General features: G+C 26.7%; 4 protein-coding genes across 4 annotated transcripts in view; all 4 read right to left on the bottom strand.

The window, feature by feature from the left end:
* Positions 1-1241, bottom strand: part of LOC108753948 — a 1882-nt gene extending 641 nt beyond the window's left edge. The window contains exons 1-3 of the mRNA XM_018495943.1: positions 696-1241; positions 458-544; positions 326-395 (exon numbers count right to left, since the gene is read on the bottom strand). Of these exons, the coding sequence (XP_018351445.1) occupies positions 326-395; positions 458-544; positions 696-1241 (703 nt within the window). The remainder of the gene's footprint in view (positions 1-325; positions 396-457; positions 545-695) is intronic.
* A 2285-nt stretch (positions 1242-3526) lies between these two features.
* Positions 3527-11375, bottom strand: LOC108753949 (putative gustatory receptor 23a). Its single transcript, XM_018495944.1, has 8 exons — positions 11309-11375; positions 10971-11135; positions 10677-10804; positions 10446-10532; positions 10377-10383; positions 3928-4445; positions 3689-3775; positions 3527-3625 (listed from the first exon to the last, which is right to left on the bottom strand). The coding sequence occupies exons 1-8, from the start codon at positions 11373-11375 to the stop codon at positions 3527-3529; spliced, it is 1158 nt and encodes a 385-aa protein (XP_018351446.1).
* A 3326-nt stretch (positions 11376-14701) lies between these two features.
* Positions 14702-16122, bottom strand: LOC108753979 (putative gustatory receptor 28a). Its single transcript, XM_018495972.1, has 3 exons — positions 15121-16122; positions 14864-14950; positions 14702-14803 (listed from the first exon to the last, which is right to left on the bottom strand). Exons 1-3 carry the CDS (start codon positions 16120-16122, stop codon positions 14702-14704), a joined length of 1191 nt encoding a protein of 396 aa, XP_018351474.1.
* Positions 16123-17988: 1866 nt separating this feature from the next.
* On the bottom strand, positions 17989-18747 carry LOC108753950 (putative gustatory receptor 28b). The gene is made up of 3 exons (XM_018495945.1): positions 18373-18747; positions 18150-18236; positions 17989-18075 (listed from the first exon to the last, which is right to left on the bottom strand). Exons 1-3 carry the CDS (start codon positions 18745-18747, stop codon positions 17989-17991), a joined length of 549 nt encoding a protein of 182 aa, XP_018351447.1.
* Between the last annotated feature and the right edge of the window lie 5479 nt (positions 18748-24226).

Here is a 24226-nt window from a genome sequence, read left to right on the forward strand (position 1 = left end):
ATTAAACTATTAAGATTTATGATATGTTTTTACGAAACACATTTTTATTAATTTACGTACTGGTATGGTACATTTAAACAAATAAAGTCTTAAAATTATATTTATTATTACACATATTTATTATTACACAGGTTTCAAGATTTTTATTTGACATGCATGGATAGGACGTATACATATATGATTTTTTAAGAATTAAAACGTTGGACGATTGTATTCACAGCGATAAAATATTCAACACATAAAGATCAAAAGTTTTTAATATTCTTAATATTGAAAACTTGTATTAATTAAATTGGTCGTGTATAATTAATTGCATCTGTCTTACTGTCGCATGAATGCGTTATGATCAAAAATTGTATTAAGATCAATAAATATGTTGAAACATTATTCACCATCTAAAAGCAAAACACGAAATACATAAATAATACTTAATTAGAGATTGTTTTTAATCACTCACCACTGTGAACAATGTTGCATCTACAGTGAGACCTTTCGTTGAGAATGTATTATTGTAATGCAATATTTGCAAGGAGAACAAAGTTAACTGCAACAACAAATCAAAATATAATAAATACAAAAATTATAAAACAGAAATGATAAACTTAAGTCAGTTAAGTATAAATTATTTAAATCTAATACACAAAAATTGCGACATTTTTGTAAGAAATTTGAACTAAAGTGAAATTCTTCTTCACCTCATCCTTGATTTGCACATCGCTGATACTGTTACGCACATCGTGAATGGTAGTGCCAATTTTTGTCGCTTCATTTTTGCCAGTTTCGCAAGCCCACACTATTAATGTCAATCTTATAAAGTAATATATTAAGAATGATATGAAATATATATTATAAATCCTGTCTCGATTCAAGGATATCCCATTTTGCCATTGTATTACATCGAAATACACGTAGAATATTATGTGCTTGAAGAATAAAGCTATGGTAGCGAGAAGATGCAGACTGAAAATCATGTTAAGCATCTTCACTGTGTCACTTATCATCAGATGCTGTTTTTTTAAAGTCTTAATTTTTTTCAGCAAGAACGGATGTCTCTGCTCATTATAGGTCCATCTAGGAATATTATTTATCACGAGCTCCAGCATATTCTCCAGATTATCGTTGATTTCTTTGAAACAGGCCTTTAAGACACAAACGCAATTTATGTATAGCATATCCATTTGAAAGCCCAACAAGCTGATGAAAACTCTGGACATTTCAAATAACCCGAAACCCGAAACCATCTTTTCGGAAAATGAGAGGTATAATGATAACATTAACCAAAAGTGAAAGAAAAAACCAAAAATGTCCTTAGTGTGTATTAATTTGGATAGTTTTCGATATGACTTCTGGGGCAATTTCGGAGATATATCTAATATTGCCTGAAGTAAACGCATTCGCGAACTGCTCAAGGCATAAGAGATGACCGCTAAAAACAATCCATAAAAATAGTAGAAGTTCAAATATATAATCTTGGGTATATCGGTCTTGACATTTCCAGAGATATTGAGTTTGTACAACATTGTCAACTCATAAACACAGATTACGCAAAAAATAATTGTCCACAGAATATAACGTGGGTTAGAAGTTTCAAAAGACGAAGCCTTAACTTTGTATGGAAATATTCCGAGAATTTTGCTTATGGTAAAGTTGGGATACATCAAAGTTTGAAAATTAGTAGCATAGTATAATCTCCAATTTCTCTCTTTTGTTTTGGCTCTTGATTTGACTTTGAAATTTCTACGACAAATTAAATGTAATTAACAATTGTCGTGAGAAAAGAACAATGCAATATATTAGTAATGCTTGCTGCTTAAATTTATTAAGTACTTTATCATTTTTATGCACTTTAGCGTGAATATAATCCAGAAACTCGTAAGTGTAGTATTCAATGTCGAACTGTTCACCACAAGTACATATGAAATAGCATACGCTAGTCTTATACGTTTATGTACTGCGATTAAGTTAAATTTAATTTAAAGCTTCAGATAGTTGCTGCGTCGAGTAACAAGTCATGACTAAAATGTTATCTGTTACTTACGAAGTAATAACAACGTTTTTTCATTATCATTTATGGCGTTTTAGAATATAAAGACATCTAATAAAGTAATTTCTAATATATGGATTATCATTTAGCGCATCTAAATTCGGAATAATATGCAAACCAGAAAGCATTGACATTACAAAATGAAAATTATTCCATTTAACTGGAACACTTGATATTTTGATATCGCAACTTGATTTATTTATAACATTAATATTTTTTGGATTCTTCGGTTGATATAATAACAATTTTGATATTCAAGAATCTTGATCTTTAATGGAATCTTTATTATAGTTTTAATAAAATTATGTTTATGATAAAGTTGGGATACATCAAAGTTTAAAAATCAGTAGCATGGAACAACCTCCACCTTCTTCTTTTTGTTGACCCTTGATTTGACTTTGAAATTTATACGACAAATTAACTTATTATTATTGTAGTTTTTAATAAAGTAAAAAAACATTTGGTAAAAATAAAGAAAATAAGATACTAAAACCTTGGAGGTCAGTCAGAGTCATTTCTTTGACAACATGTCAAAATCAAAGTCATCGGAGGTTGCTCCCCTTTTGTACAGTTTTGTCAAATATTTATACATATTTATTCAAAAATATATTCATATGTATTTTCCTATCATAATTTGTAATAATAATTGTAAATTACAATATCTAATTTTGTAATGGTTTGTATTTTTCTTGTACATAAATTTTACACATTAAAATATAATTAAATGCTATGCGAATTTATAGATAAATTACAATTTTATAATGAGTGCTATTTCTTAGATTAAAATTGATCTTACTAATATCTAAATTGCTTGATGTATTCTTTTGATGTGAAATTAATAAATATTTTATAAACATATGAATCATGAATTATTTTTAGTTAGTTGACTTTGTTGTTTTTCATATACACACACAAAAAATATATGATACTTAAAATTACTATTGCAATATTTCATCTATCATCTCTCAATGAAAATTTAATTAAATCTATATTGAAACTTAAATAAAAAATATGCAGTTTGCATTTACGATGCAATTCTTTAAACGTTAAATTTATCTTACAAGTTGTCCGTACCATTTCTGATAAATACTGATTTGACAAAAACGTTCTAAGAATTAATTGATACGTGAAATATACAAGATATAATACAAATTAGCTGATGATTCATTAATATTAGCTATTAACATATTTTATTTTTGATGGAAGGTATAATTAAACTTTTAAGTTGCATGATATATTTGACATAAAACACATTTTTATTAATCTGTATATTAATGTGGTACATTTTTAAACAAATAAAGCCTTAAAATCTCATTTATTAACACATGTGATAAAAGATTTTTATTTGGCATACATGCATACGATGTGATATGATTTTTTAAGAATAAAAACGGTGGACAATTATATTCACAGAAATAATATTCAACACATACGGATTCGAAGTTTTCAAAATTTTCAAACGCCTTTGTATTAATTAAATTGCTAGGTATCTTTAATTACACCTGTCTTGCTATCGCAAGAATGCGTCATAATCAAAAATTGTATTAAAATTAATAGATACGTGAAAACCTTACTCACAATCTAAAAGCAGAATATGAAATATATAAATATATATTTAATTAAGGAATATTTTTAATCACTTACCATAGTGAGCAACGTTGCATCTAGAGTGAGACCTTTCATGGAAAATGTATTATCGCAATGCAATATTTGTAAGGAGAATAAATTTAACTGCAACAGCAAATCAAAACGAAATAAATACGAGAATTATAGAACGAGAATGATAAATCAGTTATATATAATGTAAATTAATAAGATCTAATATAAAAATCACGATATATTTGTAAAATCTTTCAAACTAAAATGAAATTTTTCTTTGTTACCTCATGTTTGATTTGCACATTGTTGATACTGTTAAGCACATCATGAACGGTAGTACTAATTTTGATTGCTTGGTTTTTGCTGGTTTCGCAAGCCCACGCTATCAACATTAATCTTATAATGTAATGCGCCAGAAATGATATGAAATTTACACTGTAAATCTTATCTCGATTCAAGGATATCCCATTTTGCCAATGTACTACATTGAAATACAAGTAGAATACTATCTGCTTGAAGCATTGGGTTGTGCTAGCGAGAAGTTGCAGACCAAACATTAAATTTAGCATCTGCACTGTGTTGCTGATCATCAAATGCTGTTTCTTTAGATCCTTAAGTTTCATCAACAAGAATGGATATCTCTGCTTGTGAGGGATCCATCTGGGAGTACTATTCATTATCAGCTCTCGTAGATTCTCCATATTGTCATCAATTTCCTTGAAACAAGCTTTTACGACACTAACGCAATTTATGTACAGCATTTCTATTTGAAACGCCAACAAGGTGGTATGTAATATGACCACTTGAAACAAAAGTGTGATATTTAATTCAGAATGTATGAAATACATTAATGCTAACCAGAAGTGAAAGAAAAAACCGAAAATGTCCTTAGCGTGTATTAATTTGGACATTTTCTGATATGACTGCTGAGGCAGTCTCGAAGAAATATTCGATATAGTTCGAAGTAACCGCATTTGCGGACCACTCAAGATGTAAGAGCTGACTGTTAGAAATACTCCATATATAATAGAGAAATTAATTGAAATAAATTTGGGTATGTCAATCTTGTTTTTTTCAGAGAGATTAAATTTATACAACACTGTCAACTTATAAACACAGATTACGCAGACAATAATAGTCCACAGAATATAACGTGGTTTAGAAATTTCAAAAGATGAAGCCTTAATCCTGTAAGGAAATATTCCTAGAATTTTACTTAAAGTAAAGGTGGGATACATCAAGGATTGAAAATCCGTAGCATGAAACAACCTAGATTTTTTTCCTTTTATTTTGGATCTTGAATTAACTTTGAAATTTCTACGATAAATTAAATGTAATTAATAAATCGTGAAAGACCAATGTATTATGTTAGTAATGGTTATTATTTAAACTTATTAATTACTTTATCATTTTTATACACTTTAGTCTTATTCCAAATACTCTTTTTCTAAATGCAGTTTTGAATTTCAAACTTTTCACCACAAATATATAAATTGGTATGCCCTAATTTAGTCTGTTTATGCACTCCGTGCTAATTAATTTAATTTAAAAATACAGATAGTTGCTACATCGAATAGCAAGTCATGACTAAAATCCATTTGTCAACTATGAAGTAACAACGACGTCTTTCGATCATTATTTATGACCTTCTAGAATATGTGGACATGTATAAAGGTAATGAAGTAATTTCTAACATACATGTTATCACTTAACATATCTAAAATGGGTATTATGCAAACCAGAAGGCGTCGATATTATACAAAATAAAAATTATTCTTTTTAATTAAATGCTCGACATTTCTGTCACAACGTTGATAGTTTTTTGAAGTTCCACTAGTTAATAAAATAACAACTTCGATATGTAATAATCTTGATCTTTATCTAGTAATTTTTAGTACAAAAATATCTGTACATGTCTTTGCGATCGAAACTATATGGTTGTTATACATATGCATATGTTTTCCTATCATAATTTATATTAATATTTGAAAATAATAATATTTAATTTTGTAATAAATTGAACTTTGTTGTTACATAAATTTTACACATTAAATTGCATTGTTTGCATTTTAGAAACACTAATATGAAAATTATATGTAATAAAGATAATGTTAAAAAATCATGTTATTATATATCATGTGCAAAAACTATAGTATTACTTTAATAAGAATTAATCTCATTACATTTAAATTAAAATTTGAATTAAAATTTTCCTGTAATTCTAAAAAATTAATTAGTACAACAGTAGATATATAACATATGAAATTATCTTAAAATGCGGGATACTTAAGCAATATAATGAAATGGCAAAATGGATGGTAGAAGGTGTGAATCTGTTCATGATAATGCGTTATGTTTCTCAATAAAAATTTTGTTAAATTATCAATTGGTAAACAAACTCGAATTGCAAAAATATTTTTATTAAGTAATTAAATTATATGTTAGACATAAAATTATATAAACATTTCAAAAAAATTACATTATCCATATAATGAAAAATAATGTGAAATAATTTAATTAAAATAAAGCTAAATTAATTAAAATATTAAAAGAGGCAGTTATATATAATGATTTATCTTTAGTAAGCTATAGATAATCAAATTTATAAGATGTAGTAAGTTTTACAAATTTTATTTCTTGTTACAAAGTTGATGTGACTATGATTGGATTACTTTTGTTAAAAAGCAATGTTTAATGTAAAATTGAAATAATTTAATGTGTGATTTTATACATACATACATATATAGGATTATGTATGGTGTATCTTTAAAAATACAAATTATCTATCGATTATCTATATTTTCTGCCATAACACATAAAAATCTCACATGTAATAATTAAATATTAGTAACATTTGTTGTAATGACTAAAGACTAATTTCATTTGTAACAAATATATTTTATAATTTAATATCAAAAGTTTTTTGTAGAAACATTAGCGCACCGTTTACAGCGTCTATTCCCATTAATTCATTTCTTCTTTTTATTGTGTTCGAATATAAAGAATCTTAATTGTATTTTGTTTTAAATTATTCAATAATATTTAAAAATATATCTTTTCTTTATTTGATTATATACCTTCTTTAATTAAACTACGTGATACTAATTGCCGTCTTTTGGTTGCAAAAATTCTGCATATGCATGAATTATATAATATTAACTCTTTTACCCTACTAAGGGGGGGGGGTCACTAATTACCGAGCAATTCCTGTTCAAGTTTTTTTCGGTAATTATAAATTATACTATATTTTATTATTTTCCAAAATAAAGGGCTAATATTTATTTTAAAAAATTGAAAGTATGTTGGTGAATTGTTAGAGATTTTTTAAATCATTCTGAATAGGTGAAAAAACAAACGGATTCTAGTGCCCCCGTTAGTATATAGATAAGATACCAAATTATACCCAGTATAAGGTTAAGATCAATGTATACATTGTGATGCCAGCTATATGCTACCTGCAATTATAATTGCGGACGTGCTTGCACAAGTACATATTGTGTAATTAATAAAGAACAAATTATTTACTGCAGCGAAAAATTGTACGTATCGATCTTTCGTAAGATCTTTTGTAGAAAATATGTTTCCACAATGCATTACTTGCAAGGAAAATAGCTTATATTATATTAGTTATATTATATTAGGAAAGTTAAATACAAATTGACAAGCGAGATGCTTGTCAGTTTGAATTTATTATTACTGCTTTTTAAAAGAGCAAGGTAGTACAGTGAACACCTTATTGCTATAACGTGATAAGAGTACAGCAAATCTTTATATGTATCCCTATAATGCAAAATCAACAATTATGCATCATTCACCTGCATTAATAATGTTTAAAATTAAATTAATATATAATATTACAATTAGTTCTATAGTATTTTTTATTGTGTATTTTCTTATTGTACAAATTAAAAAAATGTTATACTTAAAAAATTAAATCTTTTACTTTTATTATATATGTATATATATATTGTATACTGTAATTTTTTAAATATAAAGCTATTGGTATATATTTTTAGTTTAATTAAAAATAAGTTGTCATGAATAGTTATTTTTTAATCCTAATTTATATATTTAATCCATAATAATTAAAATTCTTTTATATAAAGCCGTTACTTTTATGTAAGTCCGTAAATTAAAAAGAAAACTTAATTTTTTTATAAAATATTATACATTAAATTTATAAAGTATGACACTTACTTCAATGGTAATCATAAATATAATAAATGAAATGTTGATACATCATACACCATAAAGATACAATGTTATTATCTTGATCACAATTAATTTAAATAATAATGTGGATTAATTGATGTATTTTTTTGGAAAATTGAAATTAGCAAATATGTCATGCACAAGAAACATGATATTATAGGCAAGAAATTATCACTAGAATCTACAGGTTATTAATCTTTTTTATGTCTCACAATAAAAGAAAGTAAAGTAACAAAAAGCGTAAATTTTATTATTGTGATCATGCATCAAAATCACATTAATTTTTCAAAAATAATTTTATAAAATTGATATATTATAATTTTATAATTTTATAATTTATCAATGATAAATGCGACGCAAATGTAGGACATTTTTTTAACTATTTCTATAAGCTAAGTATTAAATTTACTTTAATTACATTACGTTTGGAAAAATAACGCGTACACGAATAAAGTAATTGAAATAAAATAATAACACACAAATTAATTTAAATCTAAAAATATGTGGGATTATCAAAGACATTTCTAATAAATTAATAAATTGCTATTTATTAATAAATAATAAGATATTAAAACTAATTAAGTATATTATATATTTTTCTTTTGCTTTTAAATTGCTTGAATAATTAAAGATTATTTTGTCTTAACAAAAATGTTATTGAAGTTGTTCAAAGGTTTTATAATTGAAAAGATAACATTTTTTATAATTAGTTACAAATTAAAACTGACAAATGTATGTTTATATTTCTGTATATATTTATTATATTTTTTCATCTTTTTCTGTGGTTAGTCATATTTTATATTTATTATCTTATATGAATAGCTTATATATAATACCTTATTTCATAAATGATTCCTACATTTCATTCTGTCAAGAAATAAAAAATAGTTTTAAATAATTGTTAGAATTTATTAATAATTATAATAAATTCATTTTATCTAAAACCTATGTTAAACTAAGTAATTTTGATAACTTAATTAAATAGTTTTGATATAAAGAAATTATTTATGCCTTATTCCTTGCTCAGTTTAATTAAAAACTAAAGTAAAAATACGAGTAGACATTATATAATTCTTTTTTTTTTTACAAATTTAAGATATTCTTCTTTTATAAATAATAAATGTTAAATATTTTTGATACAGTAGTAAATCTTCATTGCTCTAAAATATATATTTATTTAAAAGTTTGAGAAACAAGGAGAATTTTACATTATTTAATTTTAAAATATTAATTAATTGTAAAAATATTAATAAAGTGTAAAAATAGATTGTAAACAAAAAAAATGTTTCACTATTTAATAGTAATAAAAAAAACAGGCATTAATATTGAAAAAAATTCTTAAGGATTATAATTGTGAAAAAATTTACTGCGTAATCCATTTTTACAGTGTTATAATACATATAATTTTTTATTTTGAAGATCTACAGCCGAATTTGTGGTTACTGATATTATTAATGTCATTGAAACAAGAAATTGATAAAACTTATGTGTCACTTTAATGTCAGTCATTATTATCATAGAATGATTCGTTATCTCGGACGGAACTTAAAATATGTATTACATAAATATATTTTTATGTTAATTTTGAAATAAAATATATCTAAATAAAATTTATTTAATTTATTAATATTTTCATTACTTTGTTGTAATTTTAATTAAGAAGATTATTTTTAAGATATAATATTTAATGAATAGAAAGAGAGATATTTTGTAGAAACGCATTTATGACGTTAATACATTTAAAATGTTAAAAATTTATTTGCAATTGTTTATTGATATATGTAATAGAGAATTTTCAAACAATTTTTCTATATATTCATATATTCTATATATTCAAGTGCTGCTGAATGTAAAACATATAATAATTTTATTCTGAACATCAATATATAATCACCGACGTTCCTTTGCTGTATAATTTTATTAACAAGATAAAGATTCTCTAATTATTGATACCAACAGTTAGGTGTCTTGACATTGCAAAATATATTTTTATTTGCCATCGACCATCCATAGTATAAGTTTTTACTTTTCTGACAAATTCTAATGTATGTATTTTATATATGTTACTGTTCAGTTTAACTAACAAGACGAAGATCCTTCTTAATTTATTGATACCAATAATTGTATATTATTCAATGCGTAGTATATTTTCAATTTTTGATTGACTTTATGTTATGTTTTTTTTACACATATTTTGTAAACATTGATAATAATCCGATCGTGATTAAAACGTTTGTATTAAATTTCATAACTAATTTATTAACAGTTTTTTTTACTTATCTACCAATTTTATATGTGAAATTTCTCGTAGTTCTTTTTTTTTAACTTGTTTTATATAATAATTTAATATTACAATGATAAAGAAGAGAGTTTTCTAAAATTTTGAAAGAGATTTTTTTCTTTTTTTTTCTTATATCTGCTTTTAATTAAGTCATTCGGATATTGCTTGCAATCTTTTCATCGCAAGAATGTACCATGATCATAAATTGTGTCAAGATTAATATGTACGTCGTAATGCTACCCGTCATCTGAAAATAAAGAAAAAAGTAAATAGTATTTATTTTATTAAGGCAAATGATTTATTACTTACCGTAGCGAGAAGCGTCGCGTTTATAGAAAGACCTTTCGTGGAAAGTGTATTTTTGCAATGCATTATTTGCAAAGAAAATAGATACAACTGCAATATTAGATTGTGAGATAAAGAATTAGAAAACATAATGAGCTAAATCAGTTTAATGTATATAAAATTGCATTAGTACAGGATTTTAATATAGTATAAGACATTTTTATAGCAGAAAATATACCATTATATTTTGCTTACCTCTTCTTTGATTTGCTTATCACTGGTGCGGTTAAGTACATCATGAACAGTGGTGCTAATCTCTAATGCTCGATTTTTATTAGTTTCGCAAGTCCATACTATCAATATTATTTTTAAAAATTCATTTCCTAGAGACATTAGAAAGAACATATCATAAATCTCATCATCCAGAATGAAGGACAGCCCATTTTGCCATCGTATTAGATGTTTATACAATTCGAAAGTGATTTCAGTAAAGGTCAAAACTAAAGTAGCAAGAAGTTGTGGACTGAAAATTATGTTCAGCATTTTCACTGTATTGCTGACTGTTAAATGCTGCTTTTTCAGGAGCTTGAGTTCTATTAACAGAAACTGACTCCTTCGCATGTGGTAAATTAAACTGGGAACACATGTCTTTATATCGTTTATCATAATCTTTTGCATATGTATCAGATTGTTGTTGATTCTCTTGAAACAGGTCTTCAATATATAAACGCAATTCATATATTGCATATCCATATTAAACACCACCAGGTTCATGTATATTGATAACACAAAGAAAATAGAATAATCATGTACTCTGTAACAAAACACACATGACTGCATGATTAAGAAAAAACAGCCCAAAATGTCCTTTATGTGGATCCATTTACACAGCTTCTGATACAATTCTGGAGGTAAATACGAAGAGATCTCCAGCATGGCATGTAGCACGCGCATTCTTGGTCTGCTTAAAACGTACGTAATAAATGTTATGAAACCGCCGATTGTAAAGAAAGAGATAGTCTCAAGAATTCTCATTAGGTCTCTAAAGTTCATTACTCTTGTAAAAATAATTTGATGGAGACATCTTAGATTGACAATGCAGATAACACAGATAAGGAAGGTTGACAAAATGTAACGCTGTCTAGAAGTCTCAAAAGTCGAAGCATTGATTTTATATGGAAATAATCCGAGGATGTAGCAAAAGATGAAATTAGGGTACATCAAAGTCTGAAAGTCTGTGCCGTGAAATAACTGCCACAATTTCCACATTTTATCCTTGATTTGTTTTTGGAATAATAAGTTTAATTTGGAATAATAAGTTTAACATCGTCAAAATATTATAAAGAATAGTTTAGGTGATAAGTGACAGTCTATGATTATTAATTACATTATCTATACACTTTAGCATTTGTGCAAGCTTTCGAAAGCTTTATTATAAATATACAACTATTCAATTAGTCTTTTAATGATAAATACAATATTGTAAACTCATCCGATATACACTCCTTATTGTCAATTTGTATTTAACGATTTTCAATTTAAAACCGCAAGCAATTGCTAAGTCAAACAGTCAGACGGAACTGAAAGAGTCGTATGTGAGACATAAAGTATCATAGCACTCTTCGATCAGCAAATATCATTTAAAAATACTATGTGCAAAGTAATGATATGAAGTTGCTATTACATTCAATGTATCGATAATAACGCAAACATTGAATGCATTATGTTTATATGCATTGAAGTTTTTAAAAATTCATTATAATATAACAACTATCTAATTCTAAATTTTATAAAGGATATTTTTATACTATGGTTTATAGAGATCTTTTATTTTTCATTTTATATTATTATTATTATTATTATTAGGCGTTAGGAACTCGAAAGCTCATTGCCGCAAATACCAAATCCCGCCACTGTTCCCGTCCCTGAGCCAGATCCCTCCATTTGTGACCCTCGTACCCCATTTCGTTAAGGTCCATTCTAATATTATCTTCCCATCTACGTCTTGGTCTACCCAATGGTCTTTTCCCATCCGGTTTACCAATTAGTACTTTATATGCAATTCGATTCTCATCCATACGCGCCGCGTGACCTGCCCATCTTAATCGACGCGATTTTATGACATTAATAATATCCGGACTATTATATAATTGATGTAATTCTGCGTTGTGTAATTTTCTCCATTCGCCCGTTTCCTCATCGCGTTTTGCCCCGATGATTTTTCGAAGTACTTTATTTTCGAAAGCCCTAAATCTTTTCTCGTCTTGTAATGTAAGTGACCACGCTTCGCTGCCATAAAGGACTACCGGTAAAATAATCGTTCTGTAAATTCTAATTTTTAAGCGCCTAGACAATATCCGCGAACCGAGTAGTTTCTTAACCGAATAGAAGCACGCATTCCCCAAATTAATTCTTCTCTTGAGCTCTTCTCTTATTTCATTAGTTTGGTTTAAAATCGATCCTAAATACTTAAAATTGCTAACCCGTTCAAAAATTTTATCACAGACGACCAGGTTTCCGTTATTATGAATATTCTGAATTCTATCAGTGACCATATATTTAGTTTTTTCAACGTTTATTTGCAGCCCCAGTTCTTTCGTTTTATCTAATAGAATTTTAGCGTTATTTATTAGTGTTTCTTTATTATCTCCCAACAAAGCAATATCGTCCGCATATGTTAATATTTGTGTTGTACCGTTCAACTGCAAACCATCATTACTCTTCTGCATTTCTTTAATAGCATATTCCAATACTAGATTAAACAGAAGAGGTGACAATGCATCCCCCTGCTTTAATCCGCTATGAATATTAAAAGTTTCCGACATTTGATTACCTATTCTTACTCTACCTCTGGTATCTTTTAAACAAACTTGGACTAAGTTAGCCAATTTTTTGGGTATCCCCCACCGAGTTAAAATTTCATACATTTTCTCCCGTTTTATCGAATCATACGCTTTTTTAAAATCAATGTAAAGTTGATGTACCGATTGGTCGAATTCCCATTTTTTCTCCAAGATTTGCCGAATAGTAAAGATTTGGTCCGCAGTCGATCTATTTCTCCTAAAGCCGCATTGATGATCTCCAATTATCTCATCTGCATATGGTACAAGCCTCATTAATAAAATATTCGACAGAATTTTATAGCATGTAGGTAAAAGTGAGATACCCCGGTAATTATTACAACTCATTTTGTCCCCCTTTTTGAAAATCGGGATTATAATTGAATCTTTCCATTGTTCCGGCAATGCTTCTTTATTCCATATTAAGATAATTAATTTCTGAATTTCTTCTATCAATCTACTTCCCCCCCATTTAATCAGTTCCGCCGGAATCAAGTCATTACCCGGTGCTTTGTGATTTTTTAATTTTTTAATCGCGCTTTCTACTTCTGAAATTGTCGGTTCGTTAATCCTAGGTTCAGCCGTGTGATACTCAAAATTCTCTATTTCCCGGTCGTTTTCAGATTCGACATTCAATAACCGATCAAAATAATTTTTCCATGTGTTTAAAACTGCCGTTGTATCCGTAATTAAATTATCGTTCTGATCTTTCACCACTTCCGTCCTAGCTTGGAATCCCTTTCTAAAATTATTTATCCCCATGTACATACCTCGTACGTTACTGCTTTTACAATTTTCATCTATTTCTTCAATTTTATGTTTTAAGTATTGACGAAAGGAAAATTCCGTGGATTATTTATATAGTAGATCAATTGTAATAAAAGCAGCTAGTAATAAAAGATAATTATAACCACACACACACACACACACACACACACACACACACTTTGTAATAAAGAAAAAAAGTCAACTCAAAATTATATATTGCATCTTGTAATAATTTATTTTTACAATGCAGAGCGTTTAAATACAGAATATTTATAATTAGTTTGATACAAAATTCTTTCGAAATATATTTATCATAAATCATAACAAATATACTTAAAAATTACATTAATTAAAATAAAATATATTAAAATAATATTGCATATTGTTTGAAACTTTTTGTTAATATAAGATATAACATTTTTTTAAATGTTTATTACATACATTAATATATTACGTATATTAATAACAAATTTTTTTTAATGTTTTATTACATACATATATATTACATATATTTGTGTGTGTGTGTGTGTGTGTGTGTTTTAGATATAAAATACACAGTTATATTCCACTTCTAACAATAAAAAAATGCTTTTTTCATTGCTAAAGACACAAATCGCACGCGTTTGTTGATTATATTTATATTTTTTGTGTATTTATTATTTATTTCTTATATTAGATTACTTCTGTAATACTGATAGTTTTTCCATCACAAGAATGCGATGTGATTAAGAATTGTATTAAAATTAACAAATACGTGATGATGCTTCCCGCCATCTAAAAGAAAAATAAGAAATAAATATGTGTTTAATTATTTGACGGAAATAATCGGCTTACCGCAGTGAGAAGCGTTGCATCCACAGTTAAACCTTTCGCGGAGAATGCATTTTTTCGCTGCAATATTTGCACAGAAAATTGTTCCAACTATATAATAACATTATAATAAATTAATAAAATTAATAAATAAAATAATAATAAATATACAGCATTATGAGAAATATAATTATTAATCTAGTAACTTAATATATAAAATCACATTAGTATAGCATACGGGATTTTTATAAAAATGTAAAAATTAAATCATACGTTATTACCTCGTTTTTTACTTGCTTATCGCTAGTATTGTTAAGCAGATCGTGAACGGCGATGCCAATTTTTGCAGCTTGATCTGTACCACTATCGCAAGCCCACACTATCAATATTATCTTCGTAATATAATATATTACGACCAAGATGAAAAACCAGTACCAAAAGTTTGCTTCTTCTTCGACTATAGATACAACTATATAAAAGTACAGATTGAAAGTGATTTCAACGAAAGATATGATTATGGTAACGATAATCTGCAGACCGAAAATCATGTTAAGCATCTGCACTGAGTCGCTGATCATCAAATGTTGTTTCTTCAGGGCTTTAAGTTTCATCAATAGAAGTGAATTCTTTTGCTCGTGGTATATCCGCCTGAGTAGATATGGCTTATCGCTCATTACTAGTTCTTGAACCTTCATCAAATTATCGTTAATTTTCTTAAAACAGACCTTCAATACACAAACACAATTCATATACATCATGTCCATTTGAAACATCAACAAAGTAAGATATATTACAAACATTGTTAGGAAAATTGTATTGAACGGCATGCAAATGCAATATACTATCGATACGATGACAAGAAGAAAGAAACCGCAGATATCCTTAATATGAATTAGTCTGGATAACTTTTCATATAATTCTGAGGGTAATTCTGAAGAAATCTCCAATACGGTCTGTAGCAAGAGCAGCCGTGGACGTCTCAAGACATACGTGACAATCGTTGTGAAACTACCGAGCACATAATAACTGTGACACTCAAAAGAGCTAGATACGCTTCTGTCTTTGATCGTTCTAGAAATATCCAGTTTATATATAATAATTATTTCGTAAACACAGAAAACGAAGATAACAATGGTTGATAGAATGTAACATGATTCTGAAACTTCGAAAGTCGAATTGTTAATCCTGTATGGAAATATTCCAAGAATGCGACAGAAGATAAAGCAAGGATACATCAAGGATTGAAAGTCTGTAGCGTAGAAGGGTCGCCACTTTGTTCGCATATTGCTGTTGACTTGTGTCTGGAATTTTAATAACGATACTGTATATAACATTTATGGGAGAACAATAATTTAAATACACAGCATAAACATTTAACACATTATCAATGTACATACTTTGTCATCAGTGTGAATGTTATTGTGGAAATTTCTTCTATAAATGTGGTTTCGAAATTCATTTTTTGACAGTGATTGCATAATTCCTTATTTTCGATCTATACTTGATAAGTTTAACTTGAAAACTGCTAAGTAGCAAGGAATGCTTCAGAAATTTTATGTTAGGCGTAAAGTAACCATGGTTCTTCAATTTGTACTTGTCACCTATAAAGTGCAGTAAAAAAAGTGAAGTATGTATATACATATAAAAAAGTTATTGTTGCAACTTATACTATAGCCATACATTATATTTTGTAGACGTATTCAAAAGAGGAAACATAAATTGTACAATATGTATATGAATTAATAACTTTTAAAAATTGATTAATAACGATTCTAACATATTACACACATTTATATCGTGCATACAGGATGTTTCAAAATGTTTTTCATGATCTAATATTTGCATAAGCACACGTGCGCGCGTATGTATACATATAATTTTCAATGAAAAAATGCATGAACATGTATTTTCAACTAAATAAAAAATATATTGTCAATGATATTTATTTTTTTAATTTAATGTATACTGGATCGTAATTATGAATTCTATTTTTGTAAATTTATTAAAATATAGTAAGCTGTTTTAAAATTGTACATAATATTATTCATTAACGTATTAAATTATGTATATACAATATAAAAAATTTTGATATTACAAATAGGAAATTAAAAGCAAAAAGACATAATGGTAATAAAAATTAAGTGAAATTAATAATATTGTCTCAATTAAAATTAATCTATTTAATTATTTAGAAAAAAACGAATTGATATGTTTCTCCGATTGATAAAATTAACTGTACGGTTTTAAGTATAAAAAAATCTTAAAGAGTAGTATTTTAGTAACAAATAATGTATGAAGACATAATAGGTCCATTATTTTGTAAATAAAATAAAACTGTCGACTATATTAAAATATTGTACTACACTATACTACATTATTTTTTATTTTACATGCATTTTATTTTTATTTCTTTTCAATAATCAATCTTGCCAACACGATATTACAAATTTCTTCTACGATTTTCTTTTGCAAACACAAGGTAACTTAAAATAAATTTTTTCAAATTTTACTGTTTTATATCAAATACGAAATATATATTAAAATTCTAAAGTACAGCGTGCAAAAATTTACAATTAGATGATAATGAACTAATAGAAAAAAATGACTAATTATAAGATATCGCAGAACAATGTATAATATTAATTATTTTACCTACTTTATAGTAATATTCTAACATAATCTGATATTTGGCATTAATTTCTTTAATTTTAATATAAAAAGTTGTTAGAATATTTGATTGTTTTAATAATTAAGGTATTGAATTAGTCGAATTATCGATACCATATATCTTTGTTAAAAATTTATTCCGTCTCGCACCCTCAATACATTTAAATATGTACAATATTAATAATTTATAATAAATAATAATAAATGATTTATTAAGATCATAATATGAATACACAATAAGTAAGAATAATTTATTAATAATTTATTTAACATTTAATACTTTCTCTAGGTTAATACTAATATTCACAATTAATATTTTATACGCGCACGAGCGTGTGTGTAATACAAAATTGTACGTGCATACATATATGTATGCATGCTTGTAATATGTATGCAAATAACTATTTACCAATATACGAAAAGAATTCTCTTTTATATAATTATCTATCTTCTTTTAAGAAATTATATTATTTGTAATATTATTACATTAATTGCAGATTTTCGCAAGAATATGACATGATCAAGAATTGTAGCGAAATTAACATATATGTAGTAATGGTACCCACCATCTATAAAGAGCAATGTAAGAAGGAATAAACAAAAGATACATTTGATTAATTAAAGCTAACGATTGATTACTCACTGTAGTAACAAATGTTGCATCCACATTAAAACCTTTGGCGGAAAATGTATGTTTGCAATGCAATAGTTGCAACGAAAATAACTGTAACTATAATGTTAGATCTTAAAATTGTTAAATAGGAATAAAAAGCGAAATTATATTCAAGTAAATTCAATATAGAAAAATCGTATTAGTGTACATGTTATATACGAAAAATATACAAATTGAATTAAATTTTTACTACCTCATTTTTTATTTGTTCATCTCTGGTGCTGTTAAGTACATCATGAATCGTAGTGCGGATCTCTTGAGCCTGATTCTTTCCAGTCTCGCAAGCCCAAAAAATTAACGCCATTCTTGTAGTTATATAAATCATGGTTAACAAAAAAATATCAATACCCTGTTCACTCAAATTAATAACTAATCCATTATGCCACTTGATTACATAAATATACAGTTCAAGACTGACTTCAAAAAGAGTTAAGACTATTGTAATAAAAATTTGTACATTGAAGATCTTATTTAGTATCTGTATTGTATTGCTGATCATCATATATTGCTTCTCCAAAGCCTTAAGCTTTATTATCAGAAATGGATTTCTTTGCTCGCAGTAAGACATTGTGGAAATACATGGTTCATTATTTACTATTTTTTGCATAAGTTGAAGATCGTTGTTAATTTCCTTGAAACAGGCTTTTAATACACAAACACAGTTTATATACAGCATCTCCATCTGAAATATCCATTGAATTGTGTATATTATAAATATTGAAGTTAAAATATCTTTGTCCATCTTGTAGCATAATATAAATAAATTTAGGCTGATAACATAGAAAAAACCAAAGATGTCCTTGATGTGGATTAATTTGGATAACTTCTGATACGATTTCGGAGACAGTTTTGACGAAACCTCCATTATGGTCTGGAGCAAATGCATTCGTGGATTATTCAAGACAAGTGTGACGATTGCAAAAGAACCGATTAATATACAATAGCAGCAAGTCATAATAATCGTAATTATACTCTCAAAGTTGATTTTTGTAAAAAACAAAATCTTGGATTTGATGTGTATCAGTTGGAAAATGCATAAAGCACAAGTTATTATAATAGATAAAATATATTGTGGTCTTGAAACCTCGAAAATTGAGTTATTAATCTTGTATGGGAATAATCCAAACATGCGGCAAAAGGTGAAGGAAGGATACATCAAAGTTTGAAAATCTGTAGCGTAAAATGGCGACCATTTTTGTCTCATTTTGTTTTCCTTTCGTTTCTTCAATACTAATATTATATTCTGAAATGGTTTAGTCTAATGTTATATGTAAGTAAACAATAAACATCTATATTATATTTATATTATGTGAATATAGTTTAATGTATGTTTATCAACTCACTGTGATTATTAATACGAGTGTAATTGTAAGATTCTTTTTTAATTTTTGTTTTTAAGTTTCTACAAATATATTAACCAAAACAAACTTCTTCATCTACATCTGACAAGTTGTAATTTAATACTACGAGCAGTTATTATGAAGAAGAGTGACTTTATACTTTATCATATGTTGGTTGTTAAGTAACCATGGTGCTCTTCGATCTGTTATCTATATGCTGTTTTTAATGTAATCATATAAATTTCTGTAATGTGCTAATTGTATATTATTAACATTATATTTCTTAGAATAAAAAGTATCGACTACATATTAAACAGATTTATGATCCTTATAAATTAGTTGTTTACAATTTTCTGGTTCGGTACATTTTTTATTGTTCATATAGAATGTTTAAGAAATGCTTGTTTTTACCACGACTTTAAGATTTAATTTCTTATTTTGAAATATTCGCGCACATGTCTGTGTGTATGACACCATAAGTTCTAATAAATAATATTCTCGATATTCATTTACTTGATCAGTAATATTTATTTTTCAGACATAATTTACAATATTATATTTAATTATAAAATATTCTCATTAATATATTAAAACCTATAAAGATTTTCTTAAATAATTATTAAATAATACTGTATATGTATGATTATTAAATAATACTGTATACCGAAGTCTATTGAATTTTACTGCGGATATTCTGTGAGACTCTGATATGGTAAGTGACAAAAAATAATGCATTAATGAATTGAGTTTTATAGCAATAAGTTTTATAGCATGTTTATTATAAAATTAATTAGAATTGATGTGTCTGTGTTATTTAGATTAGAACAAATTACTATATTTTTTAGTTGATGAAATTAACACATATGATACGATTTACGAACAAAAATTAATTTTAAAGTTGCTGTCCTATTTGAAGATTAATAAAATAGAAATAGTATTTTGTTATACGTAAATGATATTAGTAATAATAAATATAATCTAATACAATCTAATCTCTCAATAATAAACCGATTACATTGTGTCTTTCAAAAACTTAATCGGGTCATTATAATTTGTACATAAAATTATATGTAAATATATGGAAAAAAAGTTTGTGTTTTATTTATTTTCTTTTATAGAATTACATTATTCATGTAATATTAATTGTAGAATTTTCATTGCAAGAATGGAACATAATCAAGAATTGTAGCAAAATTAACATATATGTGGTAATAGTACCCATCATCTAAAAGCAAAATAAAATAGTTACACAAAATACATTTTATTAATTAAAACAAACGATTAATTACTTACTGTAGCAAGAAACGTTGCGTCCATATTGAGACTTTTGGCGGAAATTGTATTTTTGCAATGTAACATTTGTAAGGAAAAGGACTGCAACTATAATAACAGATCGCAAAATTATTAAGTACAAGATTGATAAACGTAACTATACTCAAGAAAACAAAATGTTATAAGAAAAATATATACATTAAATTTCTTCTTTTTACCTCATCTTTGATGTGCTCATCTTTGGCGCTGTTAAGAACGTCGTGAATTGTAGTGCGAATCTCTTGAACCTGATTCTTACAAGTCTCGCATGCCCACACAATTAATGCCAATTTTAGTATGTAATAAATTATACTTAATAGAATCAACTCACTAATTCCGTTCAAATTGATGACCAACCCATCATGCCACTTAACTAGATAGATATACAGATCTAGACTAATTTCACAAAAAGTTATAATCATCGAAGTAAGTAGTTGCGCACTGAAGATCGTATTTAGCATTTGTACTGTATTGCTGATTATTATATGTTGTTTCTTCAGAATCTTAAGTTTTATTATCAAAAATGGATTCCTTTGTTTGTAATAAAACAACATAGGGATACGTGATTCACTGTTTACTATAAGTTCTTGCATTTGTTGAAGATTGTTATTAATATCTTTGAAACAAGCTTTTAATACACAAACACAGTTTATGTATAGCATATCCATTTGAAATAGTGACAGAACTGCATACGTTATAAATATTATGTTCAAGATATCAATGCGCATTTTGTAGAAATATATAGAAATTAGATTGGTAACGTAGAATAAACCGAAGATATCCTTGATGTGGATTAATCTGGATAAATTTTGGTACGATTTCGGAGACAATCTCGAAGAGATATTCATTATAGTCTGAAGCAAGCGCATTCGCGGATTGCTCAAGACAAATGTAATGATTCTTAAAAAAACAATTAATGTATAGAAGCCATAACCTTCAATAGATATGATTGTAGTTTCAAAGTTTATTTTTGAAAAAGTATACATTTTGTTGTATTTCAAGAATATCAAGCCAAAACCGCATAAAAAGCAAGTAGAAATTGATAAGATATAATGTGGTATTGAAATCTCAAAAGTTGAATTATTAATCTTATATGGACATAATCCAAGAATGCGACAAAAGATGAGACAAGGATACATCAAAGTTTGAAAATCCGTTGCGTTAAATAACGACCATTTCTTTCGCATTTTGTTTCTTTGTTGTTTCTGGAATTTTAATGACGTACTGAATATAGTTAGTCAAATGCTGTGTGTAAGTAAACAATAAATATCTGTGTTATAAATATATATATATAGAGAGAGAGAGAGAGAGAGAGAGAGCTTAAAGATTATTATTCATGTTTATCTACTCACTGTTATTATTAATACGAGCGTGAGATTATAGAATCCTTTTTTAAATTTTTGTTTTTAAGTTTTTACTACAAACGTCTCAGTCGGAATAATCTACTTTTCTGATCTACACTTCACAAGTTGTTATTTGATACTACGAGCATTATTACGACGAAGAATGACTTTACTTTATTATATGTTAGCAGTCAAGTAATCATGATGTACTTCGATCTCATATCTATAAAACGCAGTTTTTAATATAATTATATGTAATTTCTTTAACATGCTCACAATACATTATTAACATTATATTTTAAAAAATAATAGGTGTCGACTACATAGTAAATATTTGAAAGATTAATTATAGATTACTACAGATTAATGATTCTTACAAATCAGTTAATTACAATTTCCTGGTTCGGTACTGCACATTTTCATTATTTATATAAAATGTTTAAGAAACGTCTGTTATTTTTACTACGACTTCACAATTTAATAGTCTTAATTTGAAGTACTTACTCGCGCACGTGTCTGTGTGTATGTCACAGCGCAAGTTCTAATGAAAAATATTTAAGACATTCATTTAATTTGATCAGTAGTTATTTATTTTTCAAAACTAATTTAGAATTTAATACGTATAATTACAAAATATAGTATAAAGCAAATCTTCTTAATTATTAAATAATATTATACACCGAAGTACTATTGAATTTTATTGCGCGTATTTTAAGAAACTTTGATATCGCTGTGATGAGAGACAAAAAAGTTTCAATTAATGAATTCAAGATCTTATTAATAAATTGAATTTTATAGTAATACATAGCATATTTATTATATAAAATTGATTAGAATTAATGTTATTATTTAGATTAGAACAAATTAATGTATTCTTTAGCTAATGAAATTAATAAATGTGATACAATTTATGAACAAAAATTAATTTCAAAGTCCTATCATATTTGAAGAGTGACAAAATAGAATAGTATGTTATCAGGCACAAATAATATTACTTATAATAAACCGATTACATTGTGTCTTTGAAAAATTTAATTGTTATTATTTTAATTTGTACGTAAAATTTTAGATATGTGAAAAAAAATTTTTGTTTTATATATTTATTTTCTTTTATAGAGTTACATTATTTATGTAATATTGATTGTAGATTTTTTATCGCAGGAGTGTGACGTGATCATGAATTGCAGAAAAATTAATATATATGTGGCAATGGTACCCACCATCTAAAAGCACAATAAAATAATTATACAAGATACATTTCATTAATTAAAGTAAATAATCCGTTACTCACTGTAGCGAGAAACCTTGCATCTATATTGAAACCTTTGGCGGAAAATATGTTTTTGCAATGTAATATTTGCAAAGAGAAGGACTGCAGCTGTAATATTAAATGGCAAAATTATTAAGTGCAAGATTTATAAACGTTACTATACTCAAGTGAATTTAATATATTGAAACAAAATATAAGAAAAATGTATACATTAAATTCCATTTTACTACCTCATCTTTAATTTGCTCATCTTTAACTCTGTTAAGGACGTCGTGAATTGTAATGCGGATCTCTTGAGCCTGATTCTTGCCAGTTTCGCAGGCCCACACAATTAACATTAATTTTATTATGTAATAAATTGTAAATAATAAGAACAACTTATTAACTTGTCCATTTAAATTCATGACTAACCCATCATGCCACTTGATTAGATAGATATACAGATCTAAACTGATTTGACAAAAAGTTATGATCATCGAAACAAGTAGTTGCACATTAAAAATCGAGTTCAGCATCTGTACTGTATTGCTGATCATCATATATTGTTTTTTCAGAATCTTAAGCTTTGTTATCAAGAGTGGATTTCTTTGTTTGTAATAAGACAACGTAGGGACATATGGTTTACTATTTATTATGAATTCTTGCATGTATTGAAGATTATTATTAATATCCTCGAAACAGATTTTTAATACACAAACGCAATTCATATACAGCATATCCATCTGAAATATCAATTGTGTTGCGTACATTATAAATATCTTGCATATTATATCGAAACTCATA

Source organism: Trachymyrmex septentrionalis, unplaced genomic scaffold (genome assembly GCF_001594115.1).
Source record: "Trachymyrmex septentrionalis isolate Tsep2-gDNA-1 unplaced genomic scaffold, Tsep1.0 scaffold74, whole genome shotgun sequence".
Lineage (NCBI taxonomy): Eukaryota > Metazoa > Arthropoda > Insecta > Hymenoptera > Formicidae > Trachymyrmex > Trachymyrmex septentrionalis.

Coding starts and splice junctions, on each gene's coding strand:
- LOC108753949 (XM_018495944.1), bottom strand. CDS start 11,375: ATGCGCGTGCTACATGCCATGCTGGAGATCTCTTCGTATTTACCTCCA. Junction 11,136..11,308: donor AGAATTGTATCAGAAGCTGT/GTAAATGGATCC, acceptor TATATATTGAAG/ACCTGTTTCAAGAGAATCAA. Junction 10,805..10,970: donor ATTTAACAGTCAGCAATACA/GTGAAAATGCTG, acceptor TAATGTCTCTAG/GAAATGAATTTTTAAAAATA.
- LOC108753979 (XM_018495972.1), bottom strand. CDS start 16,122: ATGCGAACAAAGTGGCGACCCTTCTACGCTACAGACTTTCAATCCTTG. Junction 14,951..15,120: donor ATAAGCAAGTAAAAAACGAG/GTAATAACGTAT, acceptor GTTATTATATAG/TTGGAACAATTTTCTGTGCA. Junction 14,804..14,863: donor ATGCAACGCTTCTCACTGCG/GTAAGCCGATTA, acceptor TTTTTCTTTTAG/ATGGCGGGAAGCATCATCAC.
- LOC108753950 (XM_018495945.1), bottom strand. CDS start 18,747: ATGTCTTACTGCGAGCAAAGAAATCCATTTCTGATAATAAAGCTTAAG. Junction 18,237..18,372: donor ATGAACAAATAAAAAATGAG/GTAGTAAAAATT, acceptor CTAACATTATAG/TTACAGTTATTTTCGTTGCA. Junction 18,076..18,149: donor ATGCAACATTTGTTACTACA/GTGAGTAATCAA, acceptor TGCTCTTTATAG/ATGGTGGGTACCATTACTAC.